General features: G+C 55.9%; 3 protein-coding genes across 5 annotated transcripts in view; all 3 read left to right on the top strand.

The window, feature by feature from the left end:
- The window catches only part of SEMA6B (semaphorin 6B), a 38,462-nt gene extending 31,413 nt beyond the window's left edge, over positions 1-7,049 (top strand). The window contains exons 13-17 of one of the 2 annotated variants that reach the window (XM_034946721.4): positions 1,180-1,362; positions 1,452-1,598; positions 3,165-3,242; positions 3,361-3,419; positions 5,107-7,049. In XM_034946721.4, coding sequence (XP_034802612.2) covers positions 1,180-1,362; positions 1,452-1,598; positions 3,165-3,242; positions 3,361-3,419; positions 5,107-6,035 — 1,396 coding nt within the window. In that variant the 3' untranslated portion in view covers positions 6,036-7,049. The remainder of the gene's footprint in view (positions 1-1,179; positions 1,363-1,451; positions 1,599-3,164; positions 3,243-3,360; positions 3,420-5,106) is intronic. The other variant, XM_034946720.3, reaches the window with a different exon arrangement.
- A 146-nt stretch (positions 7,050-7,195) lies between these two features.
- Positions 7,196-12,311, top strand: LRG1 (leucine rich alpha-2-glycoprotein 1). The gene is made up of 2 exons (XM_003819283.6): positions 7,196-9,661; positions 10,686-12,311. The coding sequence occupies exons 1-2, from the start codon at positions 9,630-9,632 to the stop codon at positions 11,695-11,697; spliced, it is 1,044 nt and encodes a 347-aa protein (XP_003819331.2). The 5' UTR covers positions 7,196-9,629; the 3' UTR covers positions 11,698-12,311.
- Positions 12,312-14,348: 2,037 nt separating this feature from the next.
- Positions 14,349-27,148, top strand: PLIN5 (perilipin 5). Of its 2 annotated transcripts, XM_034946522.3 has the most exons (8): positions 14,349-14,470; positions 15,545-15,625; positions 17,844-18,039; positions 19,784-19,866; positions 20,358-20,538; positions 23,840-24,039; positions 24,581-24,694; positions 25,572-27,148. In XM_034946522.3, the coding sequence occupies exons 2-8, from the start codon at positions 15,566-15,568 to the stop codon at positions 26,121-26,123; spliced, it is 1,386 nt and encodes a 461-aa protein (XP_034802413.3). In that variant the 5' UTR covers positions 14,349-14,470; positions 15,545-15,565; the 3' UTR covers positions 26,124-27,148. The 2 variants fall into 2 exon arrangements, with proteins under 2 accessions (XP_034802413.3, XP_054960276.2); XM_055104301.2 differs by lacking the exons at positions 14,349-14,470; positions 15,545-15,625; positions 17,844-18,039; positions 19,784-19,866 and having other exon boundaries at positions 19,998-20,538; positions 22,230-24,039.
- Positions 27,149-27,416: the final 268 nt, after the last annotated feature.

Here is a 27,416-nt window from a genome sequence, read left to right as displayed (position 1 = left end):
AGTCCCAGCTACTCGGGAGGCTGAGGCAGGAGAATGGCATGAACCCGGGAGGCGGAGCTTGCAGTGAGCCAAGATCACGCCACTGCAGTCCCGCCTGGGCGAAAGAGCGAAACTCCGTCTCAAAAATAAAATAAAATAAAATACAAAAATTAGCCGGGCGTGGTGGTGGGTGCCTGTAGTCCCAGCTACTCGGGAGGCTGAGGCAGGAGAATCACTTGAACCCGGGAGGCGGAGGTTGCAGTGAGCCGAGATCACGCCACTGCACTCCAACCTGGGGCCAGAGGGAGACTACACCTCAAAAAAAAAAAAAAAAAAAGAGGTAGACAGACAGACACACACCAGGAGAACAAAGGGGGAGAGAGACAGAGAGACAGGGAGAGAGACAATCAGAGACAGACAGACACCCAGAGAGACAGAGATAGGGAAGAGAGACAAAGAGAGAGAAAAGAGACTGAAAGATACACAGACACACATACATATCAGGAGAAAGCGGGGCTGGGCACAGTGGCTCACGCCTGTAATCCCAGCACTTTGAGAGGCTAAGACGGGAGGATCACTTGAGGTCAGGAGTTTGAAACCAGCCTGGCCAAATGGTGAAACCCTGTCTCTACTAAAAATACAAAAAAAAAGAAAATCAGCTCGGTGTGGTAGTGTGCGCCTGTAGTCCCAGCTACTTGGGAGGCTGAGGCAGGAGAATCGCTTGAACCCAGGAGGCGAGATCGAGCCACTGCACTGCAGCCTGGGCAACAGAGTGAGACTCTGTCTCAAAAAAAACAAAACAAAACATAAACTTGCCAGGCGTGATGGCGTGTGCCTGTAGTCCCTGCTACTCAGGAGGCTGAGGCAAGAGAATTGCTTGAACCCGGGAGGCGGAGGTTGCAATGAGCTGAGATTGCGCCACTGCACTCCAGCCTGGGTGACGGAGTGAGACTCCATCTCAACCAAAGAGACAGGGCTGAGGAGAGCCTGGTTTGGGGTTATGTTTCAAAAAAGGGCGAGTGTGCCCACGTGCCTGTGTAGTCACCCATGTCCCCGGCATCCATGCACACACGCATTTATTGCTGTCACATGTGTTGGTGTGTCAGTGTCTGTATGCACCCGTGTAACTATGCCCATGCCCGTGTTGGTGGCATGTGGTGATATGGGGCCAGCCTGACCCTCCCCTGCCCTGTCCCCCAGGCACCAGCTGACTCGAGTGGCTGTGGACGTGGGAGCCGGCCCCTGGGGCAACCAGACCGTTGTCTTCCTGGGTTCCGAGGCGGGGACGGTCCTCAAGTTCCTCGTCCGGCCCAATGCCAGCACCTCAGGGACGTCTGGGCTCAGTGTCTTCCTGGAGGAGTTTGAGACCTACCGGCCAGACAGGTAGGTCCGGGCAAAGGTGGGGAGGGGTCGCCAGCAGGAGGGGAGATGGGCTGAGATGCGCTCAGCCTCACCACTCTGCTTGTCCCCAGGTGTGGACGGCCCGGCGGTGGCGAGACAGGGCAGCGGCTGCTGAGCTTGGAGCTGGACGCAGCTTCGGGGGGCCTGCTGGCTGCCTTCCCCCGCTGCGTGGTCCGAGTGCCTGTGGCTCGCTGCCAGCAGTACTCGGGGTGTATGAAGTGAGTGTCCACCCCAGGCCAGCCGTGGGCGGGAAGCAAGGGAGGATGGGCACAGGGAGGGACAGCTGGGTTCCAGTCAAAAGCCCAATGATGTCCTGGTCATTGAGCTGGGCAGAGGGCACGGCCCGTGCAAAGGCCCGGGGGCAGGACCACTCCTGGTGTGTTGGAAGAACAGCAAGGTGGCCGGTGTGGCTGGAGCACAGTGAGCAAGGGGGAGTGAGGGAGGAGGGGAGGACGGGGAGGGGATGGGAGAGGACGAGGCAGTTTGTGCAGAGCTTTGTGAGCCTCGGGGAGGACTTGGGCTTTGACCTTGAAGGAGATGGGAGCCATGTAGGGTTGCAGGCAGAGGAGGGACTGGCCCTGACTCAGGTGCTTACAGGTGCCCTCTGGTGGCTGCTGCCAGGAGGAGACTGCAGGGGAAGGAGAACCAGGGACCAGGGTGGAGGCTGTTTCCCCGTCTCTAAAATGGGAGGGAAGCTAGGATGCATGCCAGTGCTGGCACACGCCTGCACTCCATGTGAGCCGTCAATGCGGAGGACCCTGCTTCCTGCCCGCCGTTATTGCAACAATGACCCAGTAGCTCCGAGTCCAAGGGCACAGCCTCTGGCACGATGCCTGGGCTCCCATCCCAGCTCTGCCACTTGGGCAAACATTTACTTTCTGGAGCCTCAGTTTGCTTATCTGTAAAATGGGGAGTGAACAGCGCCCTGCACACAGATTTGTTCTAAGGACTCCAGAAGTTGCTATTAAGAAGAGGGACTGGGCTTGGTAGCTCACGTCTGTCATCCCAGCACTTGGGAGGCCAAGGCAGGAGGACTCCTTGAGCCCAGGAGTTCGAGACCAGCCTGGGCAACACAGCATAGTGAGAGCCTGTCTCTAAAAAAAAAAAAAAATGCAAAAATCAGCTGGGTGTGGTGGCACACACCTGTGGTCCCAGCTACCCAGAAAGTTGAGGCAGGAGGATCACTTGAGCCTGGGAGGTTGAGGCTGCAGTGAACTATGATCATGACACTGTACTCCAGCCTGGGTGACAGAGCATGACCCTGTCTCTTAAAGAAAAAAAAAATTAAATTTTAATTTAAAAAAATTTTTTTAATTTTAAAATAAAAAAACGCCAGCCATGGTGGCTCACACCTGTAATCCCACCACTTTGGGAGTCCGAGGCGGGTGGATCACTTGAGGTCAGGAGTTCAAGACCAACCTGGTGAAACCCTGTCTCTGATAAAAATGCAAAAATTAGCTAAGTATGGTGGCGCGTGCCTGTAATCCCAGCTACTCGGGGGGCTGAGGCAGGAGAATCGCTTGAACCCGGGAGGCGGAGGTTGCAGTGAACCAAAATCCCGCCACTGCACTCCAGCCTGGGCGACAAGAGCAAAATTCCATCTCAAAAATAAATAAATAAATAAACAACAAGAGCGAAATTCTGTCTCAAAAATTAATTAATTAATTAATTAAAATAAAAATAAAGAGGCAGGTGCTTGGAACAGGGCCCACAGGTCACCGTCACCATTGGGGTTGTGTAAGTGACTTGGACACTTGTCCCATTCGGTCCCTGGTCTGCTCTAGGAACTGTATCGGCAGTCAGGACCCTTACTGCGGGTGGGCCCCCGACGGCTCCTGCATCTTCCTCAGCCCGGGCACCAGGTACTGCGGGAGAGGGAGGTGGGTGGAGGGTGTGTCAGACCCGCCCATGATCCCGGATCCCCCTGATCTCTGACTGTGAGAGGGGCCTCTGCTGACGGTGCCTCCTCTCCCCCATTAGAGCCGCCTTTGAGCAGGACGTGTCCGGGGCCAGCACCTCAGGCTTAGGGGACTGCACAGGTGAGTTGGGGGGACGGCAGGCTAAGACCCCCATCCCCCACTACCATGGGGGAGGGGAGGGAGGAGGCTGGAGGACCCTCGAATCCTCTGGGAGGTGGGTGGGGAAACTGGACTCCATCAGAGAACTTTAGAAAGGCATGGGGTGGGCCGGGCGCAGTGGCTCACGCCTGTAATCCCAGCACTTTGGGAGGCCAAGGTGGGCGGATCACGAGGTCAGGAGATCTAGACCATCCTGGCTAACACGGTGAAACCCCGTCTCTACTAAAAATACAAAAAATTAGCCGGGCGTGGTGGCGGGCGCCTGTAGTCCCAGCTACTCGGGAGGCTGAGGCAGGAGAATGGCGTGAATCCGGGAGGCAGAGCCTGCAGTGAGCCAAGATCACGCCACTACACTCCAGCCTGGACGACAGAGCAAGACTCCGTCTCAAAAAAAGAAAAGAAAGGCATGGGGTGGTCTCATCTCATTTATTGGGGAGGGAGATAGGGGAAGAACAGAGACACCAAGAAACAGGCAGGCTTTGACAAGGACGAAGAGACAACAGAAGGCAGACAGACCAACTTCAACAGGACAGAAGGGGCCAGGCGCGGCAGCTCCTGCCTATAATCCCAGCATTTTGAGAGGCCAAGACAGGACGATCACTTGAGGTCAGGAGTTTGAGACCAGCCTGGGGAATATAGTGAAACCCTGTCTCTAAAACAAAAACCCAAAAATAATCCAGACGTGGCAGTGCATGCCTGTAGTTCCAGCTACTTGGGAGGCTGAGGCGGGAGGATCGCTTGAGCCCAGGGAGGTGGAGGCTGCAATGAGCTGTTATCAGGCCACTGTACTCCAGCTTGGGCAACAGAGTGAGAACATGTCTTTTTTTTTTTTTTTTTTTTTGAGACAGAGTCTTGCTCTGTCACCCAGGCTGGAGTGCAGTAGTGTGATCTCAGCTCACTGCAACCTCCACCTCCGGGGTTCAATTGATTCTCCTGCCTCAGCCTCCCAAGTAGCTGAGATTACAGGCGCACACCACCATGTCCGGCTAAAATTTGTATTTTTAGCAGAGATGGGTTTCACTTGTTGGCCAGGCTGGTCTCAAACTTCTGACCTCAGGTGATCTCCTGCCTCAGCCTCACAAAATGCTAGGATTATGGGTGTGAGCCATCATGCCTGGCCCAGATCCTGTCTTTAATAAAACAAACAGGTAGCTGGAGGCAGGGTTGCAGTGAGCTTTACCACTGCACTCTAGCCTGGGGGACTGTCTCAAAACAAACCAAAAAAATTAAAAAATAATAAAAATAAGGCCAGTCGTGGTGGCTCATGCCTGTAATCCCAGCACTTTGGGAGGCAGAGGTGGGCGGATCACAAGGTCAGGAGTTCGAGACCAGCCTGGCCAACGTGGTGAAACCCCATCCTACTAAAAATACAAAAATCAGCCGGGCGTGGTGGTGGGCACCTGTGGTCCCAGCTACTCGGGAGGCTGAGGCAGGAGAATCACTTGAACATGGGAGGCGGAGGTTGCAGTGAATCGAGATCGCCCCACTGCACTCCAGCCTGGCACACAAAGGAAGACTCCTTCTCAAAAAAAAAATAAATAAATATAAATAAAAATAATAAAAAAGAGGACAGAGGGCCCGAGGAGGTAGGAGGGATGCCCAGGGCCACCCCGCTGGCCCCACTAACCCCCCTGTGCTCCCCGGCCAGGACTCCTGGGGGCCAGCCTCTCCGAGGACCGCGCGGGGCTGGTGTCGGTGAACCTGCTGGTAACGTCGTCGGTGGCGGCCTTCGTGGTGGGAGCCGTGGTGTCCGGCTTCAGCGTGGGCTGGTTCGTGGGCCTCCGTGAGCGGCGGGAGCTGGCCCGGCGCAAGGACAAGGAGGCCATCCTGGCGCACGGGGCGGGCGAGGCGGTGCTGAGCGTCAGCCGCCTGGGCGAGCGCAGGGCGCAGGGTCCCGGGGGCCGGGGCGGAGGCGGTGGCGGTGGCGCCGGGGTTCCCCCCGAGGCCCTGCTGGCGCCCCTGATGCAGAACGGCTGGGCCAAGGCCACGCTGCTGCAGGGCGGGCCCCACGACCTGGACTCGGGGCTGCTGCCCACGCCCGAGCAGACGCCGCTGCCGCAGAAGCGCCTGCCCACTCCGCACCCGCACCCCCACGCCCTGGGCCCCCGCGCCTGGGACCACGGCCACCCCCTGCTCCCGGCCTCCGCTTCATCCTCCCTCCTGCTGCTGGCGCCCGCCCGGGCCCCCGAGCAGCCCCCCGCGCCTGGGGAGCCGACCCCCGACGGCCGCCTCTATGCTGCCCGGCCCGGCCGCGCCTCCCACGGCGACTTCCCGCTCACCCCCCACGCCAGCCCGGACCGCCGGCGGGTGGTGTCGGCGCCCACGGGCCCCTTGGACCCAGCCTCAGCCGCCGATGGCCTCCCGCGGCCTTGGAGCCCGCCCCCGACGGGCAGCCTGAGGAGGCCACCGGGCCCCCACGCCCCTCCGGCCGCCACCCTGCGCCGCACCCACACGTTCAACAGCGGCGAGGCCCGGCCTGGGGACCGCCACCGCGGCTGCCACGCCCGGCCGGGCACAGACTTGGCCCACCTCCTCCCCTATGGGGGGGCGGACAGGACTGCGCCCCCCGTGCCCTAGGCCGGGGGCCCCCCGATGCCTTGGCAGTGCCAGCCACGGGAACCAGGAGCGAGAGACGGTGCCAGAACGCCGGGGCCCGGGGCAACTCCGAGTGGGTGCTCAAGCCGCCCCCGCGACCCACCCGCGGAGTGGGGGGCCCCCTCCGCCACAAGGAAGCACAACCAGCTCGCCCTCCCCCTACCCGGGGCCGCAGGACGCTGAGACGGTTTGGGGGTGGGTGGGCGGGAGGACTTTGCTATGGATTTGAGGTTGACCTTATGCGCGTAGGTTTTGGTTTTTTTTGCAGTTTTGGTTTCTTTTGCGGTTTTCTAACCAATTGCACAACTCCGTTCTCGGGGTGGCGGCAGGCAGGGGAGGCTTGGACGCCGGTGGGGAATGGGGGGCCACAGCTGCAGACCCAAGCCCTCCCCCACCCCTGGAAAGGTCCCTCCCCAACCCAGGCCCCTGGCGTGTGTGGGTGTGCGTGCGTGTGCGTGCCGTGTTCGTGTGCAAGGGGCCGGGGAGGTGGGCGTGTGTGTGCGTGCCAGCGAAGGCTGCTGTGGGCGTGTGTGTCAAGTGGGCCACGCGTGCAGGGTGTGTGTCCACGAGCGACGATCATGGTGGCCCCAGCGGCCTGGGCGTTGGCTGAGCCGACGCTGGGGCTTCCAGAAGGCCGGGGGCCTCCGAGGTGCCGGTTAGGAGTTTGAACCCCCCCCCCACTCTGCAGAGGGAAGCGGGGACAATGCCGGGGTTTCAGGCAGGAGACACGGGGAGGGCCTGCCCAGAAGTCACATCGGCAGCAGCTGTCTAAAGGGCTTGGGGGCCTGGGGGGCGGTGAAGGTGGGTGGGGCCCCTCTGTAAATACGGCCCCAGGGTGGTGAGAGAGTCCCATGCCACCCGTCCCCTTGTGACCTCCCCCCTCTGACCTCCAGCTGACCATGCATGCCACGTGGCTGGCTGGGTCCTCTGCCCTCTCTGGAGTTTGCCTCCCCCAGCCCCCTCCCCATCAATAAAACTCTGTTTACAACCACCGGCCCCCATGACTCTGGCTCTGCTCTGCCTCCTGGGGGTGGCACGGGTGGGGGCACCCTCAAAAATCAAGGCCAGGCCGGGCGCGGTGGCTCACGCCTGTAATCCCGGCACTTTGGGAGGCCGAGGTGTGCAGATCACTTGAGGTCAAGAGTTCGAGACCAGCCTGGCCAACATGGCAAAACCCCATGTCTACTAAAAATACAAAAAATCAGCCAGGCTTGGTGGCGGGTTCCTGTAATTCCAGCTACTCGGCCGACTGAGGCAGAAGAATAGCTTGAATCTGAGAGTCAGAGGTTGCAGTGAGCTGAGATCACACCACTGCACTACAGCCTGGGTGACAGAGCGAGACGCTGTCTCAAAAAAAAAAAAAAAAAAAGGCTGGGTCAAAACAAATCTGGGGAGCTGAGTGTGGAAACATGGAGACTTCGGGGTCCCCATCTTCATCTGCATAGGAGCCAGTTTCTTTTTCTTTTTCTTTTTTTTGAGACAGAGTCTCACTTTGTCACCCAGGCTGGAGTACAGTGGCGCGATCTCAGCTCACTGCAACCTATGCCTCCTGGGTGCAAGCATTTCTCGTGTCTCAGCCTCTCGAGTAGCTGGGACTACAGGCACCCGCCACCACGCCCCGCTAATTTTTGTATTTTTAGTACAGACGGGGTTTCATCATATTGGTCAGGCTGGTCTCGAACTCCTGAACTCGGGTGATCCGCTTGCCTCGGCCTCCCAAAATGCTGGGATTACAGGCGTGAGCCACTGCGCCTGGCCAGCCTTATGAATTTTGTTTTAAGTGGGACAAGAAGCCATCAGAGAGTTTTAAGCAGGGATGTGATCTGATTTCATTTTAATGGATCGTTTTGTTACTGTGTCACTACATTTCACAAGCCTTCCTTCCTCTCAGTCCATGTTGATTAAGACCAACTAACGGCTGGGCTCTGGAGACTGGGCAGGGCACAAGACAGACGGAGTGCAGTGGCTCACGTCTATAACCCCAGCACTTTGAGAGACTGAGAAGATTCCTTGAGCCCAGGAGTTTGAGCCCAGCCTAGGTAACATACAAAAGAATTTTTTAAATTAGCCAGGCATGGTAGCATGTGCCTGTATTCCCAGCTACTCGGGAGGCTGAGGCAGGAGAATCGTTTGAACCCAGGAGGTGGAGCTTGCAGTGAGCCGAAATTGCATCACTGCACTCCAGCGTGGGTGGCAGAGGGAGACTCCATCTCAAAAAAAATTAGCCAGGCATGGTGGCACGTGCCCGTAGTCCCAGCTACTTGGGAGGCCCTGAACCCATGGTCAAAGCTACAGTTAGCTATGATTGCACCACACTGCTCCAAGCTGGGTAACAGAGCAAAATGCTGTCTCAAAAAAAAAAAAAAAAAAAAAAAAAAATGACAGGGCATGGTGGCTCATGCCTGTAATTTTAGCATTTTAGGAGGCCGAGGCCAGTGGATCACATGAGCTCAGGAGTTCAAGACCAGCCTGGGCCACATGGCAAAATCCTGTCTCTATTAAAAATATAAAAATTAGCCAGGCACGGTGGTGCATGCCTGTAGTCCCAGCTACTCGGGAGGCTGAGGCAGGAGAATGGAGTGAACCCGGGAGGCGGAGCTTGCAGTGAGTGGAGATCATGCCACTGCACTCCAGCCTAGGCAACAGTGCGAGACTCTGTCTCAAAAAAAAAAAGAAAAAAAAAAAAGTCATAGCTGCAGATAAAGGTGACACCATCGAACCTAAATATTTAGAACTCAACAAGAATGCAAGCACTCTGCAGCCAAGTCCATGAGATGCAGCCAAAGCTGTTCTCAAAGGGAAATTTGTAGCCTCCAAACGCATTTAATAGGAAATGAGGAAGAATGGAAACAATAGCATGGATGTCAGATTCAGATGAAGAGAAAAAAGGGCAGAAGGAGCCCTTGGAGATTTGAGTTAAGCTTCATAGATGGGGAAACTGAGGCCAAGAAAAGTTAAGTCACTTGCCAAAGGTCACAAAGCAAAGGTGTTCATGACAGAGCTGGAATTCAGAACCAGGTTTGGTTCCTCCCAAGCCACTGTCTAAGGACCGTAGAGATGTTTGGGATTACTCACTATTGGACTGTATTTTTAAAATGACTTCTTTTAAAAAAAGCAATATCAACATACCATGAAATCAAGACGAGTTTTTTTGTTCTTTTCAGTGAGCTTCCGGGTTGCTCAAGTTTATGGTAAATCCCTCCTCTTGCTCAGAGAGCTGTCCCTGTCTCCAGGAATAGTGCCTTGCAAACCTTGAGCCTTGAACTCCGGGTTGGGGGAAGTGAGGATGCAACTAGAGAGACTCTTGGATGCCCCCCAAAAATCAGGAAGCAAGGAAAGAAAAACCTGTGTTCTAGAAGCAGGGTCAAAAAGGGGTTGAACAGGAAACAATTTCCAGGAAGCAATTTTGTAATCCTGACCCCTCCCCTTCCCCTGCCTGGCTTAGGCTCAGCCCCTATCAGGAACTGGACGGGGGTGGGGACTTCCCCAGGGTTGGTTCCCCTGCCCCAAGTCCAGGCAGGTATAAGGCCACCTCCGCAGGCCAGGACAACCCAGAAGCAAAAGAGAAGAGCTACCATGTCCTCTTGGAGCAGACAGCGACCAAAAAGGTAGGTCCCCACACTACCTGTCCTAGGCAGGTTTGAACGCCAGACCATGCGGAGATACAGGACATTCCAGCTAACCCATAGAAGTCACAGGGAGCAGATACAGGCCTGGTGGCTGGCACAGATCAACCTTAACTGTGACAGAAAGACTGGCGAGCGCACACACACCCCTGCAGAAGCCCAGGTGGGCATGGGCAGCAGGGAGCCGGGGAAGGCTTCTTGTTAGAGGCCTGGGGCCACAGTGACCAAGGCTGCCCAGATCATGTCTGATGGCTGCCGGGCCAGGGAAGCCCTGGAGGAGGAGGGGAAGCCCCAGGCTTCCAAGGGTTGTGGTGCTAAGTGTAAACCACCGCTTCCCAAGGCCAAATGCCCACCCTCAGACCTGGCCAAAGCAGGACACACTTTTCATGTTCAGAGGCTGCAGTGAGCTGTGATCATGCCAATTCCCTCCAGCCTGGGCAAGTGAGCAAGAGTCTGTCTCAAAAACATGAACCTGAACATCTGTCTTCCTCCAAGCACCCAATTGGTCAAGGGTGGACAAAAAGACCAGGATCCCAGAGCAGAGAAGTCTTCATGGAAAAGAGGGCATTGGAGCTGGGGCTTTGAAGGATGAATAGGAGTTCACATCAAAACACAGAGCCAGGGAGACAAGGACTGGCCCAGAAAATAAGCCAGATCAGAAGAAACTAGCAAGTTGGACTGTGAATAATTAACAGCTCATGGGGGCTAGGCTGGTGATGGGGAAGTGTATTCATATTATGCGGGAGTTACACTCAGAAACTCAACTTTCCTAGAATTATAATTCTCCCTGGAACAGGGGCCACTTCTGGCAGCTGTGGGGGGTGAGGGTAGAAGCTGGAAGAGGAGGAGGAAGCAACTGCCCTAGTACAGGTAAGAGATGAGGCAGCATAGTCCAGGCTGGTAGCCACAGAGATGGGAAGAAGTGGGCGGATTTGCTGCTGTATTTTCACCTAGCTGAGTGTATTTTCACTGTGGTTTAGTAAGTATCTTCTGTTACTGCCTGCAGCCCAGGGGGCATTCAACCCCATGTTTCTAGAACTCTGTTCCTGCTGCTGCTGTTGGCAGCCTCAGCCTGGGGGGTCACCCTGAGCCCCAAAGACTGCCAGGTGTTCCGCTCAGACCATGGCAGCTCCATCTCCTGTCAACCACCTGCCGAAATCCCCAGCTACCTGCCAGCCGACACCGTGCACCTGGCCGTGGAATTCTTCAACCTGACCCACCTGCCAGCCAACCTCCTCCAGGGCGCCTCTAAGCTCCAAGAATTGCACCTCTCCAGCAACGGGCTGGAAAGCCTCTCGCCCGAATTCCTGCGGCCAGTGCCGCAGCTGAGGGTGCTGGATCTAACCCGAAACGCCCTGACCGGGCTGCCCCCGGGCCTCTTCCAGGCCTCAGCCGCCCTGGACACCCTAGTGTTGAAAGAAAACCAGCTGGAGGTCCTGGAGGTCTCGTGGCTACACGGCCTGAAAGCTCTGGGGCATCTGGACCTGTCTGGGAACCGCCTCCGGAAACTGCCCCCCGGGCTGCTGGCCAACTTCACCCTCCTGCGCACCCTTGACCTTGGGGAGAACCAGTTGGAGACCTTGCCACCTGACCTCCTGAGGGGTCCGCTGCAATTAGAACGGCTACATCTAGAAGGCAACAAATTGCAAGTACTGGGAAAAGATCTCCTCTTGCCGCAGCCGGACCTGCGCTACCTTTTCCTGAACGGCAACAAGCTGGCCAGGGTGGCAGCCGGTGCCTTCCAGGGCCTGCGGCAGCTGGACATGCTGGACCTCTCCAATAACTCGCTGGCCAGCGTGCCCAAGGGGCTCTGGGCATCCCTAGGGCAGCCAAACTGGGACATGCGGGATGGCTTCGACATCTCCGGCAACCCCTGGATCTGTGACCAGAACCTGAGCGACCTCTATCGTTGGCTTCAGGCCCAAAAAGATAAGATGTTTTCCCAGAATGACACGCGCTGTGCTGGGCCTGAAGCCGTGAAGGGCCAGACGCTCCTGGCAGTGGCCAAGTCCCAGTGAGACCAGGGGCTTGGGTTGAGGGTGGGGGGTCTGGTAGAACACTGCAACCCGCTTAACAAATAATCCTGCCTTTGGCCGGGTGCGGGGGCTCATGCCTGTCATCCCAGCACTTTGGGAGGCCCAGGTGGGCGGATCACGAGGTCAGGAGATCGAGACCATCCTGGCTAACATGGTGAAACCCCGTCTCTACTAAAAATATAAAAAATTAGCCAGGCGTGGTGGCGGGCACCTGTAGTCCCAGCAACTCGGGAGGCTGAGGCAGGAGAATGGCGTGAACTCGGGAGGCGGAGCTTGCGGTGAGCCAAGATCATGCCACTGCACTCTAGCCTGGGCGACAGAGCAAGACTCTGTCTCAAAAAAATAAAAATTAAAATTAAAAACAAATAATCCTGCCTTTTACAGGTGAAACTCGGGGCTGTCCATAGCGGCTGGGACCCCATTTCATCCATCCATGCTTCCTAGAACACACGATGGGCTTTCCTTACCCATGCCCAAGGTGTGCCCTCCGTCTGGAATGCCGTTCCCTGTTTCCCAGATCTCTTGAACTCTGGGTTCTCCCAGCCCCTTGTCCTTCCTTCCAGCTGAGCCCTGGCCACACTGGGGCTGCCTTTCTCTGACTCTGTCTTCCCCAAGTCAGGGGGCTCTCTGAGTGCAGGGTCTGATGCTGAGTCCCACTTAGCTTGGGGTCAGAACCAAGGGGTTTAATAAATAACCCTTGAAAACTGGATCGGATGAATTGGCTTTCATTGTGTTCCTAGCATCTTCTCAAATCAACTTCCTAGGACTCCAGGGTGAAGGAGGAAAAGAGGCATGGCCCAGGCCCTGGGGTGTGGGATATGGTCTCCCTAGGGGATGACAGTTGGGATCAATGGCCTGTGACTTCTCCTCTCCCTTCCCCCATCCTGGGACCTAACTGGAAATAAAACCTTGACTGTTGCCCGGGTGTCATTTTACCAGTGGATTTCTGCCAGGGCTTGTGTCCTAGGAGAAGGTTTAAGTTAAACCAGATTGCCCAGGTCTCCAAACGATTTGTCATGCTGACCTGAGATCATCGAAGGGGGCACCTGCCCCGGGCAAGGTTGCAGGGGCAGGATGGGGCTGAAGGGATGAGCAGGGTCCCGGGCCCACCTGCTGATACAGCATTGGCCATGTGGGGGCTGCAATCGGATTTGGAAGACCCTGGGGCTTGGGGGCATGTCCAGCTTTCCCAGCTCCCTAAAAAATGACCATGCAGCCTGGCGCCGTGGCTCACGCCTGTAATCCAAACGCTTTGGGAGGCTGAGGCAGGCAGATCACCGGAGGTCAGGAGTTCGAGACCAGACTGGCCAACATGGCAAAACCCTGTCTCTACTAAAAATACAAAAATTAGCCAGGCATAGTGGCACGTGCCTGTAATACCAGCTACTTGGGAGGGTCAGGCAGGAGAATCACTCGAACCTGGGAGGCGGAGGTTGCAGTGAGCCAAGATCGCGCCACTGCACTCCAGGCTGGGCGACAGAGTGAAACTGTGTCTCAAAAATAAAAATAAAAAGACCATGCCTACATCTGTGGTCATTCCAGGCAAGGCAATGAAAAGGCAGGGTTCTGAGGTCCAGCAGGGCTGGGTTTGAATACGATCCCTGGCCGGGCACGGTGGCTCATGCCTGTAATCCTAGTGCTTTGGGAGGCCAAGGCAGGCAAATCACGAGGTCAGGAGTTCAAGACCAGCCTGACGAATATGGTGAAACCCCACCTCTACTAAAAATACAAAAATTAGCTAGGTGTGGTGGCAGGCGCCTGTAATCCCAGCTACTCGGGAGGCTGAGGCAGGAGAATCACTTGAACCCGGGGGCGGAGGTTGCAGTGTGTCAAGATCGCGCCACTGCACTCCAGCCTGGGCGACAGAGTCAGACTCTGTCTCAAAAAAAAAAAAAAAGAAGAAAAACAAAGGAATAGGATCCCTCACTTGCTGTGGTATGCGGGGCAAGTGATTTATGATCTCTGAGCCTCAGCTTGCTCATCTGTGAAATGGGGATCCTAGGGAAAGGGAAGGCCTGGCTTCTGGCTTAGTTAAGGGGCAGATTAAGAAATAAAAAGAGGCTGGGTGCAATGGCTCACACCTGTAATCCCAGCAATTTGGAAGGCTGAGGTGGAAGGATCACTTGGGGCTCAGGGGTTGAAGACAAGCCTGGTCAACACAGGGACACCTCGTCTCTACAAAAAGTTTAAAAAGTTAGCTGGGTGTGGTGGTGTGTGCCTGTGGTCCCAGCTACTTAGGAGACTGAGGCGGGAGGATCACCTCAGCCTGGGAGGGCAAGGCTGCAGTGAGCTATGATCACACCACTGCACTCTAGCCCTGGGCAACCGAGCAAGACCCAGTCTCAAAAATCGATAAATAATAATAATTAATAAGAAGTCATCAGCGAGTTGGCCAAGGTCACTCAGCAGGGCTATGGGGGCTGTGATCGCATGGACTGTCTCTATGGCAACAGCAGTGAGGGTGACAGGTGGCCAGACTTGGTCCGGGAACGTATAATAGCTCAATCTTTTGAATCTAGCGCTCCCGAATTACTATGGCAACCGTAGGGCACTGGGCCAGCTCAAGGAGAGGGCGAGGGAAGCCTGGAGCCACGCCCCCTGGGCACGCCCCCGCACGGCCTCTCCCCATTGGTCAGTTCCGGAGGCCCCCACTCCGCGAGCAGCTATAAGATGGGCGGGCGGGACCAGCGGGGGTGTGGAGACTTGAGCCTGGGGTCAGCGGAGACAGCTGGGGTCTGAAGCCGCTCGCACCCAGGTGAGTGCCCTGAGGGTGGCGTCCGGGACCCCCCCCCCCCACCCGGGCTTAGGAGAGGAGCTCCAGATAGGGTGGTTGGGCGAAGGTCCGGCGGCGTGGGAGGGGTATGACCGGCCAGAGCAGGTGGCTGGGACCCTTGGCCCAATTGGCCCCAGCTCAGGACCCAGTTGGGCGAGGACCAGGCCTCAGAGGACGCGGGGTGGCAACCGGAGGGATCGCAGGCGGCAGGTCTGAGGCCCGAGGTCGAGCTCCCCCCTGTAACTCTAGCTGGCTGCGTGACCTTGGGACCAGCATGGACCTGCTGCGTGCCTCAGTTGCCCTGTCTGTCAAATGAGCTGTGAGTGGACTGGGACCCAGCAGCTACCACCTCCAGCCGTCTGGGGTGCTTGGGCAGTTCTGGGCCCAGGCAGGGGCCGCAGGGGTAGCAGGGACCTCCCCCATCTTACAAAACAGGAAGCAGCCCAGAGAGGTGAAGGTGCTTGCCAAAAATCACACAGCTGGCCAGGTGCAGTGTCTCATGCCTGTAATCCCAGCACTTTGGGAGGCCGAGGCGGGCAGATCACTTGAGCCCAGGAGTTTGAGACCAGCCTGGGCAACATGGCGAAACCCCGTTTCTACTAAAAATACAAAAATTAGCCGAGCATGGTGGCACGTGGGTAATCCCAGCTAACTGGGAGGCTGAAGCAGGAGAATCACTTGAACCTGGGAGGCGGAAATTGCAGTGAGCTGAGATGGCGCCACTGCTCTCCAGCCTGGGCGAGAGAGATTCTGTCTTTAAAAAAATAATAAAAATAACACCGCAATTAATAGTAGCATTTGAACCCAGGTCTTTCTCACCTCAGAGACCATGCTTCGAGTCACTCCGGCAACCCTACCTTGCCAGAGGCTCATTATTGGACACCTTCTGTGTACAGAGCTCTGGACATGCATTGTCTGAGCCCCATAGAATGCCCCATTATGCAGATGAAGAAACTGAGGCCCCAAGAGTTTTGAGAGTTGCTCAAGTCACAGAGCCCAATTTGACAGGATCTGATGCCTGGGCAGGTGCTCCCCTTACTCAATCCTGCCCCGCAGGGTGACCCTGTTTGCAGCACGATGTCTGAAGACGAGGCGGCTCAGATCCCCAGATCCAGTGTGTGGGAGCAGGACCAGCAGGTGAGGGCTGCCCCTCCCATGGAGCAGGGACACAAGGTATTGTGTGGGACAGTCCCTTCTAGGAGCGTTTCAGGCCAGGTATCCCGCCCCACTCCTCTCCTTGCTGGGAAAAGCTGAGTCATAAAATATTTTGGTCCATGGAGGGGATGGTCTATTTCCTAGTGGGGGCTTAATGAGGCCCTGGGAGGGGAGTGTCTCTCAAAGACACCCAGCTGGCTTCTGTGGCCCCTACCCAACCCTTTCCCTCTCCTTTGATCCCTGGGTCTCCACCTGTGTCCTTCTGTCTCCACGTCCACCATCATGGCGCCCTCAGTAACAACAATAGTAAGAGCAGCAATCACTGTATCGGTCACAGTTCCAACCGTTTCATGTATATTGGCTCCTTGAACACGCATCACAACCCTAGTAACCCATTTCATAGATGGGGAAACAAAGGCACCGAACAGTTCAGTGGCTTGCTCAAGTTCACACAACTTGCAGGCAGCTGAACCAGAAGTGAACAGAGGCCACTGTGCTCCAGGGGCAGTGCTCTGAACCCCCAGACTCTAACATCTCCTCCCTCGAGCAGACAGATCGCAGTGGGCCCTTTAACAACATGGGTTTGAACTGCACAGGTCAGGCTGGGTGCGGTGGCTCATGCCTGTAATCCCAGCACTTTGGGAGGCCAAGCGGGCTGATCAACTGAGGTCAGGAGTTCGAGACCAGCCTGGCTAACTTGGTGAAACCCTGTCTCTACTAAAAATACAAGAATTAGCCGGGTATGGTGGCGGGTGCCTGTATTCCCAGCTACTCGGAAGCCTGAGGCAGGAGAACCGCTTGAACCCTGAAGGCGGGGGTTGCAGTGAGCCGAGACCACGCCACTGCACTCCAGCCTAGGTAACAAGAACGAGACTCCATCTCAAAAAAAAAAAAAAAAAAAAAAGCCAGGTGGGGTGGTGGCTGCCTGGAATCCCAGCTAATTGGGAGGCTGAGGCAGGAGAATCTCTTGAACCCAGGAGACAGAAGTATGCAGACCTTTTTCAACCAAATGCAGATAAAAAAAAATAGTATTTGGCCAGGTGCAGTGGCTCATGCCTATAATCCCAGCATATTAGGAGACTGAAGCGGGAGGATCGCTTGAGCCAGGAATTCAAGACCAGCATGGGCAACACAGCAAGACCCAATCGCTATAAAATAAAATAAAATTAGCTGGGCACAGTGGTGTGCACCTGTAATCCCAGGTATTTGGAGACTAAGGTGGGAGGATTGCTTGAGGCTAGGAGGCTTAGGCTGCAATGAGCCGTGCTTGAATCACTGCCCTCTAGCCTGGCCAACAGAGCAAGACCTTGTCTCTATTGAAAACAAAAAAATTGTGACCAGGTGCAATGGCTCAGGCCTGTAATCCCAGCACTTTGGGAGGCTGAGGTGGGTGGATCACCTGAGGTGGGTGGATCACCTGAGGTGGGTGGATCACCTGAGGTCGGGAGTTCGACAGCAGCCTGGTCAACATAGTGAAACCCTGTTTCTACTAAAAATAAAAATAAAAACAAAATTGGCTGGGCACGGTGGCTCACGCCTGTAATCCCTGCACTTTGGGAGGCCAAGGCAGGTGGATCACCTGAGGTTGGTAGTTTGAGACCAGCCTGACCAATGTGGAGAAACCCCATCTCTACTAAAAATACAAAAACAAAACATAAAAAACGGGTATGGTGGCGCATCCCTGTAATTCCAGCTCCTCGGGAGGCTGAGGCAGGAGAATCACTTGAACCGGGGAGGCGGAGGTTGCGCTGAGCCGAGATCGTGCCACTGCACTCCAGCCTGGGCGATAGAGCGAAACTCCGTCTTATATTAATAATAATTGCCAGGTGTGGTGGCGGGCGCCTGTAATCCCAGCTACTTGGGAGGCTGAGGCAGGAGAATCGTTTGAACCCAGGAGGAGGAGATTGCCGTGAGCCGAGATGGTGCCACTGCACTCCAGCCTGAGTGATAAGAGTGAAACCCCATTACAAACAAAATTGTAATGCTCTGTGTACGCCATGGGAAGAGGAGCCTGTGAGTGCAGGAACAATGACATTCTCACATCCACGTTTATCTTCACTGCCTCTACGTGGCGGGGTGCTCAGTACTCCATCCTTCCACTCTCCCATCCCTCGTCCTGGCCCAGAGAGGGGAAGTAGGTTGAGGTGTGCCTGGGGCCCCACTTCCCCCAGGGTCCCCCTGATGCCGACCCTTCCCGCAGAATGTGGTGCAGCGCGTGGTGGCTCTGCCCCTGGTCAGGGCCACGTGCACCGCGGTCTGCGATGCTTACAGTGCAGCCAAGGACAGGCACCCGCTGCTGGGCTCCGCCTGCCGCCTGGCTGAGAACTGCGTGTGCGGCCTGACCACCCGTGCCCTGGACCATGCCCAGCCGCTGCTCGAGCACCTGCAGCCCCAGCGTGAGTGCCCCGGCCCGTGTCCCTGAGAGCTGTGGCTTGCCACCCCCCCACTGCCCCCTGTCACATCCTCCTTGGTCTATCTGCATGACACTCCTGGAGGTCATCTTCAGCCTAGCCACCTGTCCCACTGCCATGCCACCTGTCCTCAATCTCTTCACTTAAGTCCTTCTTTAATCTGATCACCAGCCAGGCATGGTGGCTCATGCCTATGATCCCAGCACTTTGGGAGGCCGAGGGAGGAGGATCACTTGAGGCCAGGAGTTCAAGACCAGCTGGAGCAACATAGCGAGACCCTGTATCTCAAAAAAAAAAAAATTTTTTTTTAATCTGGCTGGGTGTGGTGGCTCATGCCTGTAATCCCAGCACTTTGTGAGGCCGAGGCGGTTGGATCACAAGGTCAGAAGTTTAAGACCAGCCTGGACAACATAGTGAAACCCTGTCTCTACTAAAAATACAAAACTTGGCAGCATGTGGTGGCACACACCTGTAATCCTAGCTACTCAGGAGGCTGAGGCAGGAGACTTGCTTGAACCTGGGAGGCGGAAGTTGCAGTGAGCCAAGACCGCACCATTGCGCTCCAGCCTGGGCAACAGAGTGAGACTCCATTTCAAAAAAAAAAAAAAGCAAAAACAAACAAAAAAACTGATCCCCTGACAGGTGTGGTGGCTCATGCCTGTAATCCCAGCATTTTAGGAGTCCGAGGCAGGCGGATCACTTGAGGTCAGGAGTTCGAGACCAGCCTGGCCAACATGGTGAAACCCCATCTCTACTAAAAATACAAAAAATTAGCCAGGCGTGGTGGTGGGCGCCTGTAATCCCAGCTGCATGGGAGGCTGAGGCAGGAGAATCACTTGAACCTGGGAGGCAGGGGTTGCAGCAAGCCGAGATCGTACCACTGCACTCCAGCCTGGGTGACAGAGCTAGACTCTGTCTCAAAATAAATAAATAAATCTGATCCCCTGGCCCTCTGCCCTTACCTGTTTACTGGTGGGGCCCCTCCTCTCTGTCCCTATTCCATCTGTCTCCCTGTGTCCCCTCCTTTGTTGGCCTGATGTGCCTTGGGTCCGTTTGTCTCTCTAGGCCCCCTCCCCTCTGCACCTGCCTCTGCCTGTCCTAAGCCCCGCAGCTTCCGCTCTGTAGTTCTCACATCTCTGTGGACCCCTGAGCCGATGACAGGCGGGGGACTAAAGGATCCTTGGCCTCTAGTCTGACCCAGGAAGAGGGTCACCTGAGGGTCCTAGCCCAGCACCTCCTCACCTCCCTCTCAGCCAGCTTCTGTGACCTTGAGTCTGTCCGCTGGGCCATCTGAGCTGGGCACGGCTGAAAAGTCACCTTGGTGCTGGGAGAACAAGGTGGGTGGCAGGGCCCAGGCAGGAGGGCAGAGGAGGCAGTGCCCAACCCAGCGGCCTACCCACACCCTCAGGGCCCCCAGTCTCACCTAGGGAGGCAGCCAGGTCCCCCTGTGGTCTAGGCCTTCTCCCCATCTCCCTCGTAGACTCTCTCTCCAGGCGCCACAGGTGTCTGCCCCAGCGTCTTTGGTGTAAGCGGCTTCAGGAAGCCTGTCCATCTCCTGGTGTGGGTCTCGTCTCCATCATTCTGTTTTGTTTCTCCCTGTCTTATCCTGGTCTCCTTCCTTCTCTGTCTCTGCTTCTCTCTCTAGCATTCCCTCCTTCTACAATTCTGACTGCGTCCCTATCTCCCTCTGCGTCTCCCCGAGTCTCACTCCCCGCCTCTCTCCCTTCAGTGGCCACCATGAACAGCCTCGCCTGCAGGGGCCTGGACAAGCTGGAGGAGAAGCTTCCCTTTCTCCAGCAACCTTCGGAGACGGTACCCCGGACGACTAGACATGGGGACCTTCAGTGGGGGCAGGCCAGACTAGAGGCAGGAGGGAGGGAGGGAGGGATGGTGCCAACCAGGCTTTTAGTTAACTCAAGAAAAAACAGCCAGGTTAAAATAACTGCAACATATATATGTGTGTGTGTATGTGTGTGTGTGTATGTATGTATACATATATGTATATATACGTATAAGTGTATATATGTATATATACGTATATGTGTATATATACATGTATATACGTATATGTGTGTATATATGTATATGTATGTGTGTATATATATGTATTGCTAGTAAGGGCGGGTAACTCCCTCAACACCCTCTGTGAGGGAAGGGTTTTATCACCCATTTTATAGGGGAAACTGAGGCACGGAGCCAGGAAGAAGTCCAGGGATCTTTGAGTCCCAGCCCCAGGGAACTAGGGTGGCAGAAATGGAGCTGGAGTCCCACGGTGCCTGGAGTGGGGGGGCCCTTCCTTCCAGGTGGTGACCTCAGCCAAGGACGCGGTGGCCAGCAGTGTCACGGGTGTGGTGGACCTGGCCCGGAGGGGCCGGCGCTGGAGCGTGGAGCTGAAGCGCTCCGTGAGCCATGCCGTGGATGTTGTACTGGAAAAATCAGAGGAGCTGGTGGATCACTTCCTGCCCATGATGGAGGACGAGCTCGGTGAGGACGACACCCTCAACCCTAACCCCTGAGTCCTGCCCCGTCCCCATCCCCCGTGGTACAGATCAGAGAGGTCTGAGACTCACCCAAGGTCACACAGCAGATCAGCAGGAAACATACAACTCAAAACCAGGCCTGTCCTCCCTCCCGGTCACTTCCACGGCCCCTCAACCTGCATCCCGCCAGGAGTCAGAACACCCAGACCCTAAGGGCATATAGGGCTTTTAGACTTGAGGTCCCAAACTGGTGGCCCCCAAATGCCGGTGCAGCGTGTTTTAAATATTTTCATTCTTTGCATGCATTTAACAACCAGATTTTGCATTACATGTCCCGATTCTTGGCTTGTTTTGAAAAACTAGACACACTGCCAGGCACAGTGGCTCACGCCTGTAATCTCAGCACTTTGGGAGGCCAAGGTGGGCAGATCATGAGGTCAGGAGTTCGAGCCCAGCCTGGCCAACATAGTGAAATCCCGTCTCTACTAAAAATACAAAAAATTAGCCAGGCGTGGTGGCGTGTGCCTGTATTCCCAGATACTCGGGAGGCTGAGGCAGGAGAATCACTTGAACCTGGGAGGTGGAGGTTGCAATGAGCTGAGATCGCGCCACTGCACCACTCCAGCCCAGGCCACAGTGCGAGACTCCGTCTCAAAAAAAAAAAAAAAAAAAGAAAAACTAGACACAGCCAGAATATTGTCTGCCCCTTCAGATGGTTTGCTCAGCTCCACTAGTCCCCAGTGGTTTATGTCATATCTACTTTGATGGTTTTTGGTACCTGCCTGGCCCTGGAGACCATGTGAATGTCCAACTCTGGCGTTACAGCACTGGAAGAATGTATGGGCTTACCCCCACCTCAGCAGAAAAGCAGGGAGGCGGCCGGGCACGGTGGCTCAGGCCTGTAATCCTAGCACTTTGGGGGGCCGAGGCGGGCCGATCACGAGGTCAGGAGATCCAGACCATCCTGGCTCACACGGTGAAACCCCGTCTCTACTAAAAATACAAAAAATTAGCCGGGCGTGGTGGCGGGCGCCTGTAGTCGCAGCTACTCGGGAGGCTGAGGCAGGAGAATGGCATGAACCCGGGAGGTGGAGCTTGCAGTGAGCAGAGATCGCACCACTGCACTCGAGCCTGGGTGACAGAGCGAGACTCTATCTCAAAAAAAAAAAAGGCAGTGAGGCATTGATCAGGCACTTCTTGTGTGCCAGGCACTCCTGAAATTTTTTTTCTTTTTTTTTGAGACAGAATCTCACTTTGTTGCCCAGGCTGGAGTGCAGTGTTGCAATCTCAGCTCACTACAGCCTCTGCCTCCCGGGTTCAAGCGATTCTCCGGCCTCAGCCTCCCAAGTAGCTGGGATTACAGGCACCCAACACTACACCCGGCTAATTTTTGTGTATTTAGTAGAGATGGGGTTTTGCATGTTGGCCAAACTCCTGACCTCAGGTGAGCCGCCTGCCTTGACCTCCCAAAGTGCTGGGATTACAAGCGTGAGTCCACCACGCCCAACCACTGTTTTTTTTTTTTTTGAAATGGAGTCTCATTCTGTCGCCTAGGCTAGAGTGCAGTGATATGATCTTGGCTCACTGCAGCCTCCACCTCCTGGGTTCAAGTGATTCTCCTGCCTCATCCTCCTAGACAAATGGAACTAGAGGTGCACACCACCACATCTGGCTGATTTAAAAATTTTTTTTTAGGCCGGGCGCAGTGGCTTACGCCTGTAATCCCAGCACTTTGGGAGGCCGAGGAGGGCAGATCACAAGGTCAGGAGATCGAGACCATCCTGTGAATGGTGAAACCCCATCTCTACTAAAAATACAAAAAATTGGCCGGGCGTGGTGGCGGGTGCCTGTAGTCCCAGCTACTCAGGAGGCTGAGGTGGGAGAATGGCGTGAACCTGGGAGGTGGAGCTTGCAGTGAGCCGAGATTGCGCCACTGCACTCCAGCCTGGGCAACAGAGCGAGACTCCGTCTCAAAAAAAAAAATTTTTTTTCTTAGAGATGGGGTCTTGTTCTGTCACCCAGGCTGGTCTCCAACTCCTGGGCTCAAGTGATCCCCCTGCCTTGGCCTCCCAAAGTGCTGGGATTACAGGCGTGAGCCGCTGTGCCTGGACTATGATATATTCTTTTTATTTTTTTCCACCATATCTTGTGTGGATTTTCTCTTTTTTTTATTATTTTTCATTCATTTTTTAATTTTAATTTTTTTTTGAGATGGAGTCTTGCTCTGTTGCCCAGGCTAGAGGGCAGTGGCGTGATCGTAGCTAACCATAGCCTTCAATTCCTGAGCTCAATTGATCCTCCTGCCTCAGCTTCTCAAGCAGCTGGGACTATAGGCACACGCCACTGTGCCCAGCCCTGGCTAATTTCCGTATTTCATTTTTAGAGACAGGGTTTTGCTGTATTGCCTAAGCTAGTCTCAAAGTAATCCTCCCTGGGCTCAAGCAATCCTCCCATCTGGGCCTCCCAAAGTGCTGGGATTACAGGTGCATGCTGCTGCACCCAACCTATATTTTTAAAAGGCTGCTTAAAAGAATGGTTAAGCAGGCCAGGCATGATGGCTCACACCTGTAAACACAGCACGTTAGGAGGCCGAGGCAGGCGGATCAATTGAGCTCAGGAGTTCTAGACCAGCCTGGCCAACCTGGTGAAACCCCATCTCTACTAAAAATACAAAACTTAATCGGGTGTGGTGGTGCACGCCTGTGGTCCCAGCTACTCAAGAGGCTGAGGCAGGAGAATCGCTTGATCCTGGGAGGCAGAGGTTGCAGTGAGCTGGGATAGTGCCACTGCACTCCAGCCTAGGGGACAGAGCGAGACTCCATCTCAAAGAAAAAAAAAAATGGTTAAGCAGTTTGGGACCAACGTGCCTGGGTTCCAATCTGGGTCTGCTTCTTGCATCCTGCAGGATCTCACCTCTCCTTTGCCTCAGTTTTCCTCCTGTGTAAAACAGGGCCCACCATAGTGCCTACATCTTAGGGTTTGGGGAAGACCAAATGGGTTGATGTCAGTCAAGGGGAACTGTGAATGTGGGAACCTGTGGCTTCTGTACCCAGAGGTGGGTGAGCAGATGTGGAGGGGGTGGCTGTGCTGTCCCCGAATCCTGTCCCCGTGCTGTCCCCGAATCCTGTCCCCGTGCTGTCCCCGAATCCTGTCCCCGTGCTGTCCCCGAATCCCATCCCCGTATCCTGTCCCCGTGCTGTCCCCGAATCCCATCCCCGTATCCTGTCCCCGTGCTGTCCCCGAATCCCATCCCCGTATCCTGTCCCCGTGCTGTCCCCGTGCTGTCCCCGAATCCTGTCCTCCAGCGGCACTGGCGGCTGAGGCTGAAGGCCCTGAAGTGGGTTCGGTGGAGGATCAGAGGAGACAGCAGGGCTACTTTGTGCGCCTCGGCTCCCTGTCAGCACGGATCCGCCACCTGGCCTACGAGCACTCTCTGGGGAAACTGAGGCAGAGCAAACACCGTGCCCAGGACACCCTGGCCCAGCTGCAGGAGACGCTGGAGCTGGTGAGAGCCCGCTGCCCGCCCCTGCTCCGGGATGCAGGCCAATCAGTATGGATTGAGCGCCAGCTGAATACCAGATCCCGTGCTAGCCTAAAGCAGGAGGCGGAGCTGGGTGCAGCTGTCTCCAGCTGCATGTGTTCAGGGCTGGGGGACCCGGGCCTGGAGGAGCCCAGGGATGTCATGGCTCTGCCTGGAGAGTCAGGGAGGGGTTTTGTGGAAGAGGGGAAGGAGAAGCTGGAATTTATAGCAAGTTAGGGTAGGTCAGAAGAGAGCCTTCCTCCTGATCAGAATCCTCCCATCGTCAGCTCTTCCCTCCCCGCAGCAGCCACCAGAGGGCACCTGTGAGCCCCTCAGTCAGGTCCGTCCCTTCTTTACCCACAGCCCTCTATGGCTCCCACCTCCCTTGGGGTCCAAGCCCAAGTCTTCCCCACAGCCCTGCACAACCTGCCTCGGTCTCCTAAATGCTTACTGAGGCCAGATCAGTGGTCCTGGACCCCACCCCCAGCTCCCCCAGCTCTGAAGACCACCGTTTCTGTCCTTGCAGATAGACCACATGCAGTGTGGGGTGACCCCCACCGCCCCGGCCCGCCCTGGGAAGGTGCACGAGCTGTGGGGGGAATGGGGCCAGCGCCCTCTGGAGAGCCGCCGCCGGAGCCAGGTGAGACCGCAGGAGTGCCAGGTGAGGTGGTGTCTGCCACCAGGCCGCGGAAGAAGAGGGGGAGCGACGGACTGTGGGTCAGCCCAGTACTGCCGGGGACCCAACTCAAGCTATCTCAAACCAAGTGCTGAGCTCAGCTAGTTGAGGTGTCTGTGGGGGGAAACTGAGGCAGGTTTAAGTCCCATTGTGTGTTTTACTTATGTATTTATTTTGAGATGGAGTTTTATTATTTTATTATTTATTTATTTTTGAGATGGAGGGAGGTGGGGGGAAAGGGGGGTGTTGGCCCAAGCAAGCAGTAGTCCCTGGCTTCCCGCCCCTTCTCGCTTTCCCTCCCTCCACATTCTCTCCCTGAACCTATAGCCTAGAAACCATCTCTCCACTTTCCACTTTATTTATATTTATTTATTTGAGAAGGAGTCTCACTCTGTCGCCCAGGCTGGAGTGCAGTGGCGCAATCTCAGCTCACTGCAACCTCCGCCTCCCGGGTTCAAGCGATTCTCCTGTCTCAGCCTCCTAAGTAGCTGGGACTACAGGTGTCCACCACCACGCCCGGCTAATTTTTGTATTTTTGGTAGATACGGGGTTTCGCCATGTTGGCCAGGCTAGTCTTGAACTCCGCACCTCAGGTGATCCGCCCGACTCGGCCTCCCAAAGTGCTGGGATTACAGGCGTGAGCCACCGCGACCGGCCCCATTGTGTGTTTATGAAGGAGACTGAGTCAGGGCTGGGTCACGTTCTGTGTCTACAGGGGACAGGACTATGAGGTCTATGAGACAGGTTGACAGCTCCACTGTGGGTCCATCAGAGAAACCGAGGCAGGACAGCAGTCCTCCTGGGCGTCCATAGGGGAAACTGAGGTCCCCGCCCCCTGCAGGCAGAGCTGGAGACGCTGGTGCTGTCCCGCAGCCTGACCCAGGAGCTGCAGGGCACGGTAGAGGCGCTGGAGTCCAGCGTGCGGGGCCTGCCCCCCGGCGCCCAGGAGAAGGTGGCTGAGGTGCGGCGCAGTGTGGACGCCCTGCAGACCGCCTTCGCTGATGCTCGCTGCTTCAGGGACGTGCCAGCGGCCGCGCTGGCCGAGGGCCGGGGTCGCGTGGCCCGCGCGCACGCCTGCGTGGACGAGCTGCTGGAGCTGGTGGTGCAGGCCGTGCCGCTGCCCTGGCTGGTGGGACCCTTCGCGCCCATCCTTGTGGAGCGAGCCGAGCCCCTGCCCGACCTGGCAGACCTGGTGGATGAGGTCATCGGGGGCCCTGACCCCCGCTGGGCGCACCTGGACTGGCCAGCCCAGCAGAGAGCCTGGGAGGCACAGCACAGGGACGGGAATGGGGACGGGGACGGGATGGGTGTTGCCGGGGACATCTGTGAGCAGGAACCCGAGACCCCCAGCTGCCCGGTCAAGCACACCCTGATGCCCGAGCTGGACTTCTGACCCATGGGCCAGTGGAGGCGGGGAGGAAAGGCCACTGCACACCCCGATCCCTGCTGCCCCCTGGTGGCCACACGTAAGCACGAGGCCTTGGCCTTGACCCTTGGCCTTGATCCTTGGCCTTGACCCTTCTTTGGACTCAGGCCCGACTCCGGATCCCTGACCACCTTTTTGGTATTGAACTCTCCCATTTTTTCCTTGAACACATGGACAAAGAGGCCCGGGGGAGCAGGGCCTCGAACCCAATTCAGGCCAACTTGAGCCACAAGCTGGGTTCTTCACCTATGTCCTGCTCCCTGGCTCCATGAAGCGAATCCAAATCTTTCCAAGAGGCTGGACACAGTGGCTCACGCCTGTAATCCCAGCACTTTGGGAGTCTGAGGCAGGTGGATCATCTGAAGTCAGGAGTTCGGGATCATCCTGGCCAACATGATGAAACCCTGTCTCTACTTAGAAAAAAAAAAAAAAAAAAAAAAAAAAGCCAGGTGTGGTGGTGTGCACCTGTAGTCCCAGCTAGTTGTGAGGCTGACGCAGAAGAATTGCTTAAACCTGAGAGGCGCGGAGGTTGCAGTGAGCAGAGATCGCGCCACTGCACACCAGCCTGGGTGACAGAGCGAGACTCCATCTAACAAAAAATAATAATAACAGCCTCCCCAAGAAATACACATTTTGCCCAATGCCTTCTGTTTGGGGCTTTGAAAAGTGAGCCCTGACTGGGTGTGGTGGCCGACACCTGTAATCACAGCACTTTGGGGGGCCAAGGTGGGAGGACTGCTTGAGCCCAGGAGTTGGAGGCTGCAGTGAGCCATGATCTTGCCCCTGCACTCTCGCCTGGGTGACAGAGCAAGACTCTATCTCAAAAATGTTTTTAAAAAATACTTTCTAGGGAAACACACATTTTGCCCTATTTGGAACTTTGAAAAGTGAGCCCTCCTCTGCCCATGGGCCGTGCTGCTCAGCCTGCCATACTCGCTTGCTTTGCTGTTTGGGATTTGCCTCCAGAATAAAGGTCCTTTTTGTTGTTGAAAGGCCCACGTGTGTGTTCCAGCCAGGGTGGGTCTCAGTCCCAGGGGGCTGGGGGCCACGGAGGTGTGTCACTGCAGAGACATGGAGAAGGGGGTGTGTAGAGCCACAGTTCAAGATCTAGAAGAATGGTGCTTCTCTGACCTGCCTGTCATCCTGTCTGGGATCCACCATTACTGCCCAGCCCACGTGGGGTAAGCATTACCACTTAAAATTAGCCGGGCACCATGGCTCATATCGGTAATCCCAGCACTTTGGGAGGCTGAGGTGGGA

Source organism: Pan paniscus, chromosome 20 (assembly GCF_029289425.2).
Source record: "Pan paniscus chromosome 20, NHGRI_mPanPan1-v2.0_pri, whole genome shotgun sequence".
Classification (NCBI taxonomy): domain Eukaryota; kingdom Metazoa; phylum Chordata; class Mammalia; order Primates; family Hominidae; genus Pan; species Pan paniscus.
Note: the sequence above shows the minus strand (reverse complement) of the source record. Positions and strands in the feature narration are given on the sequence as shown.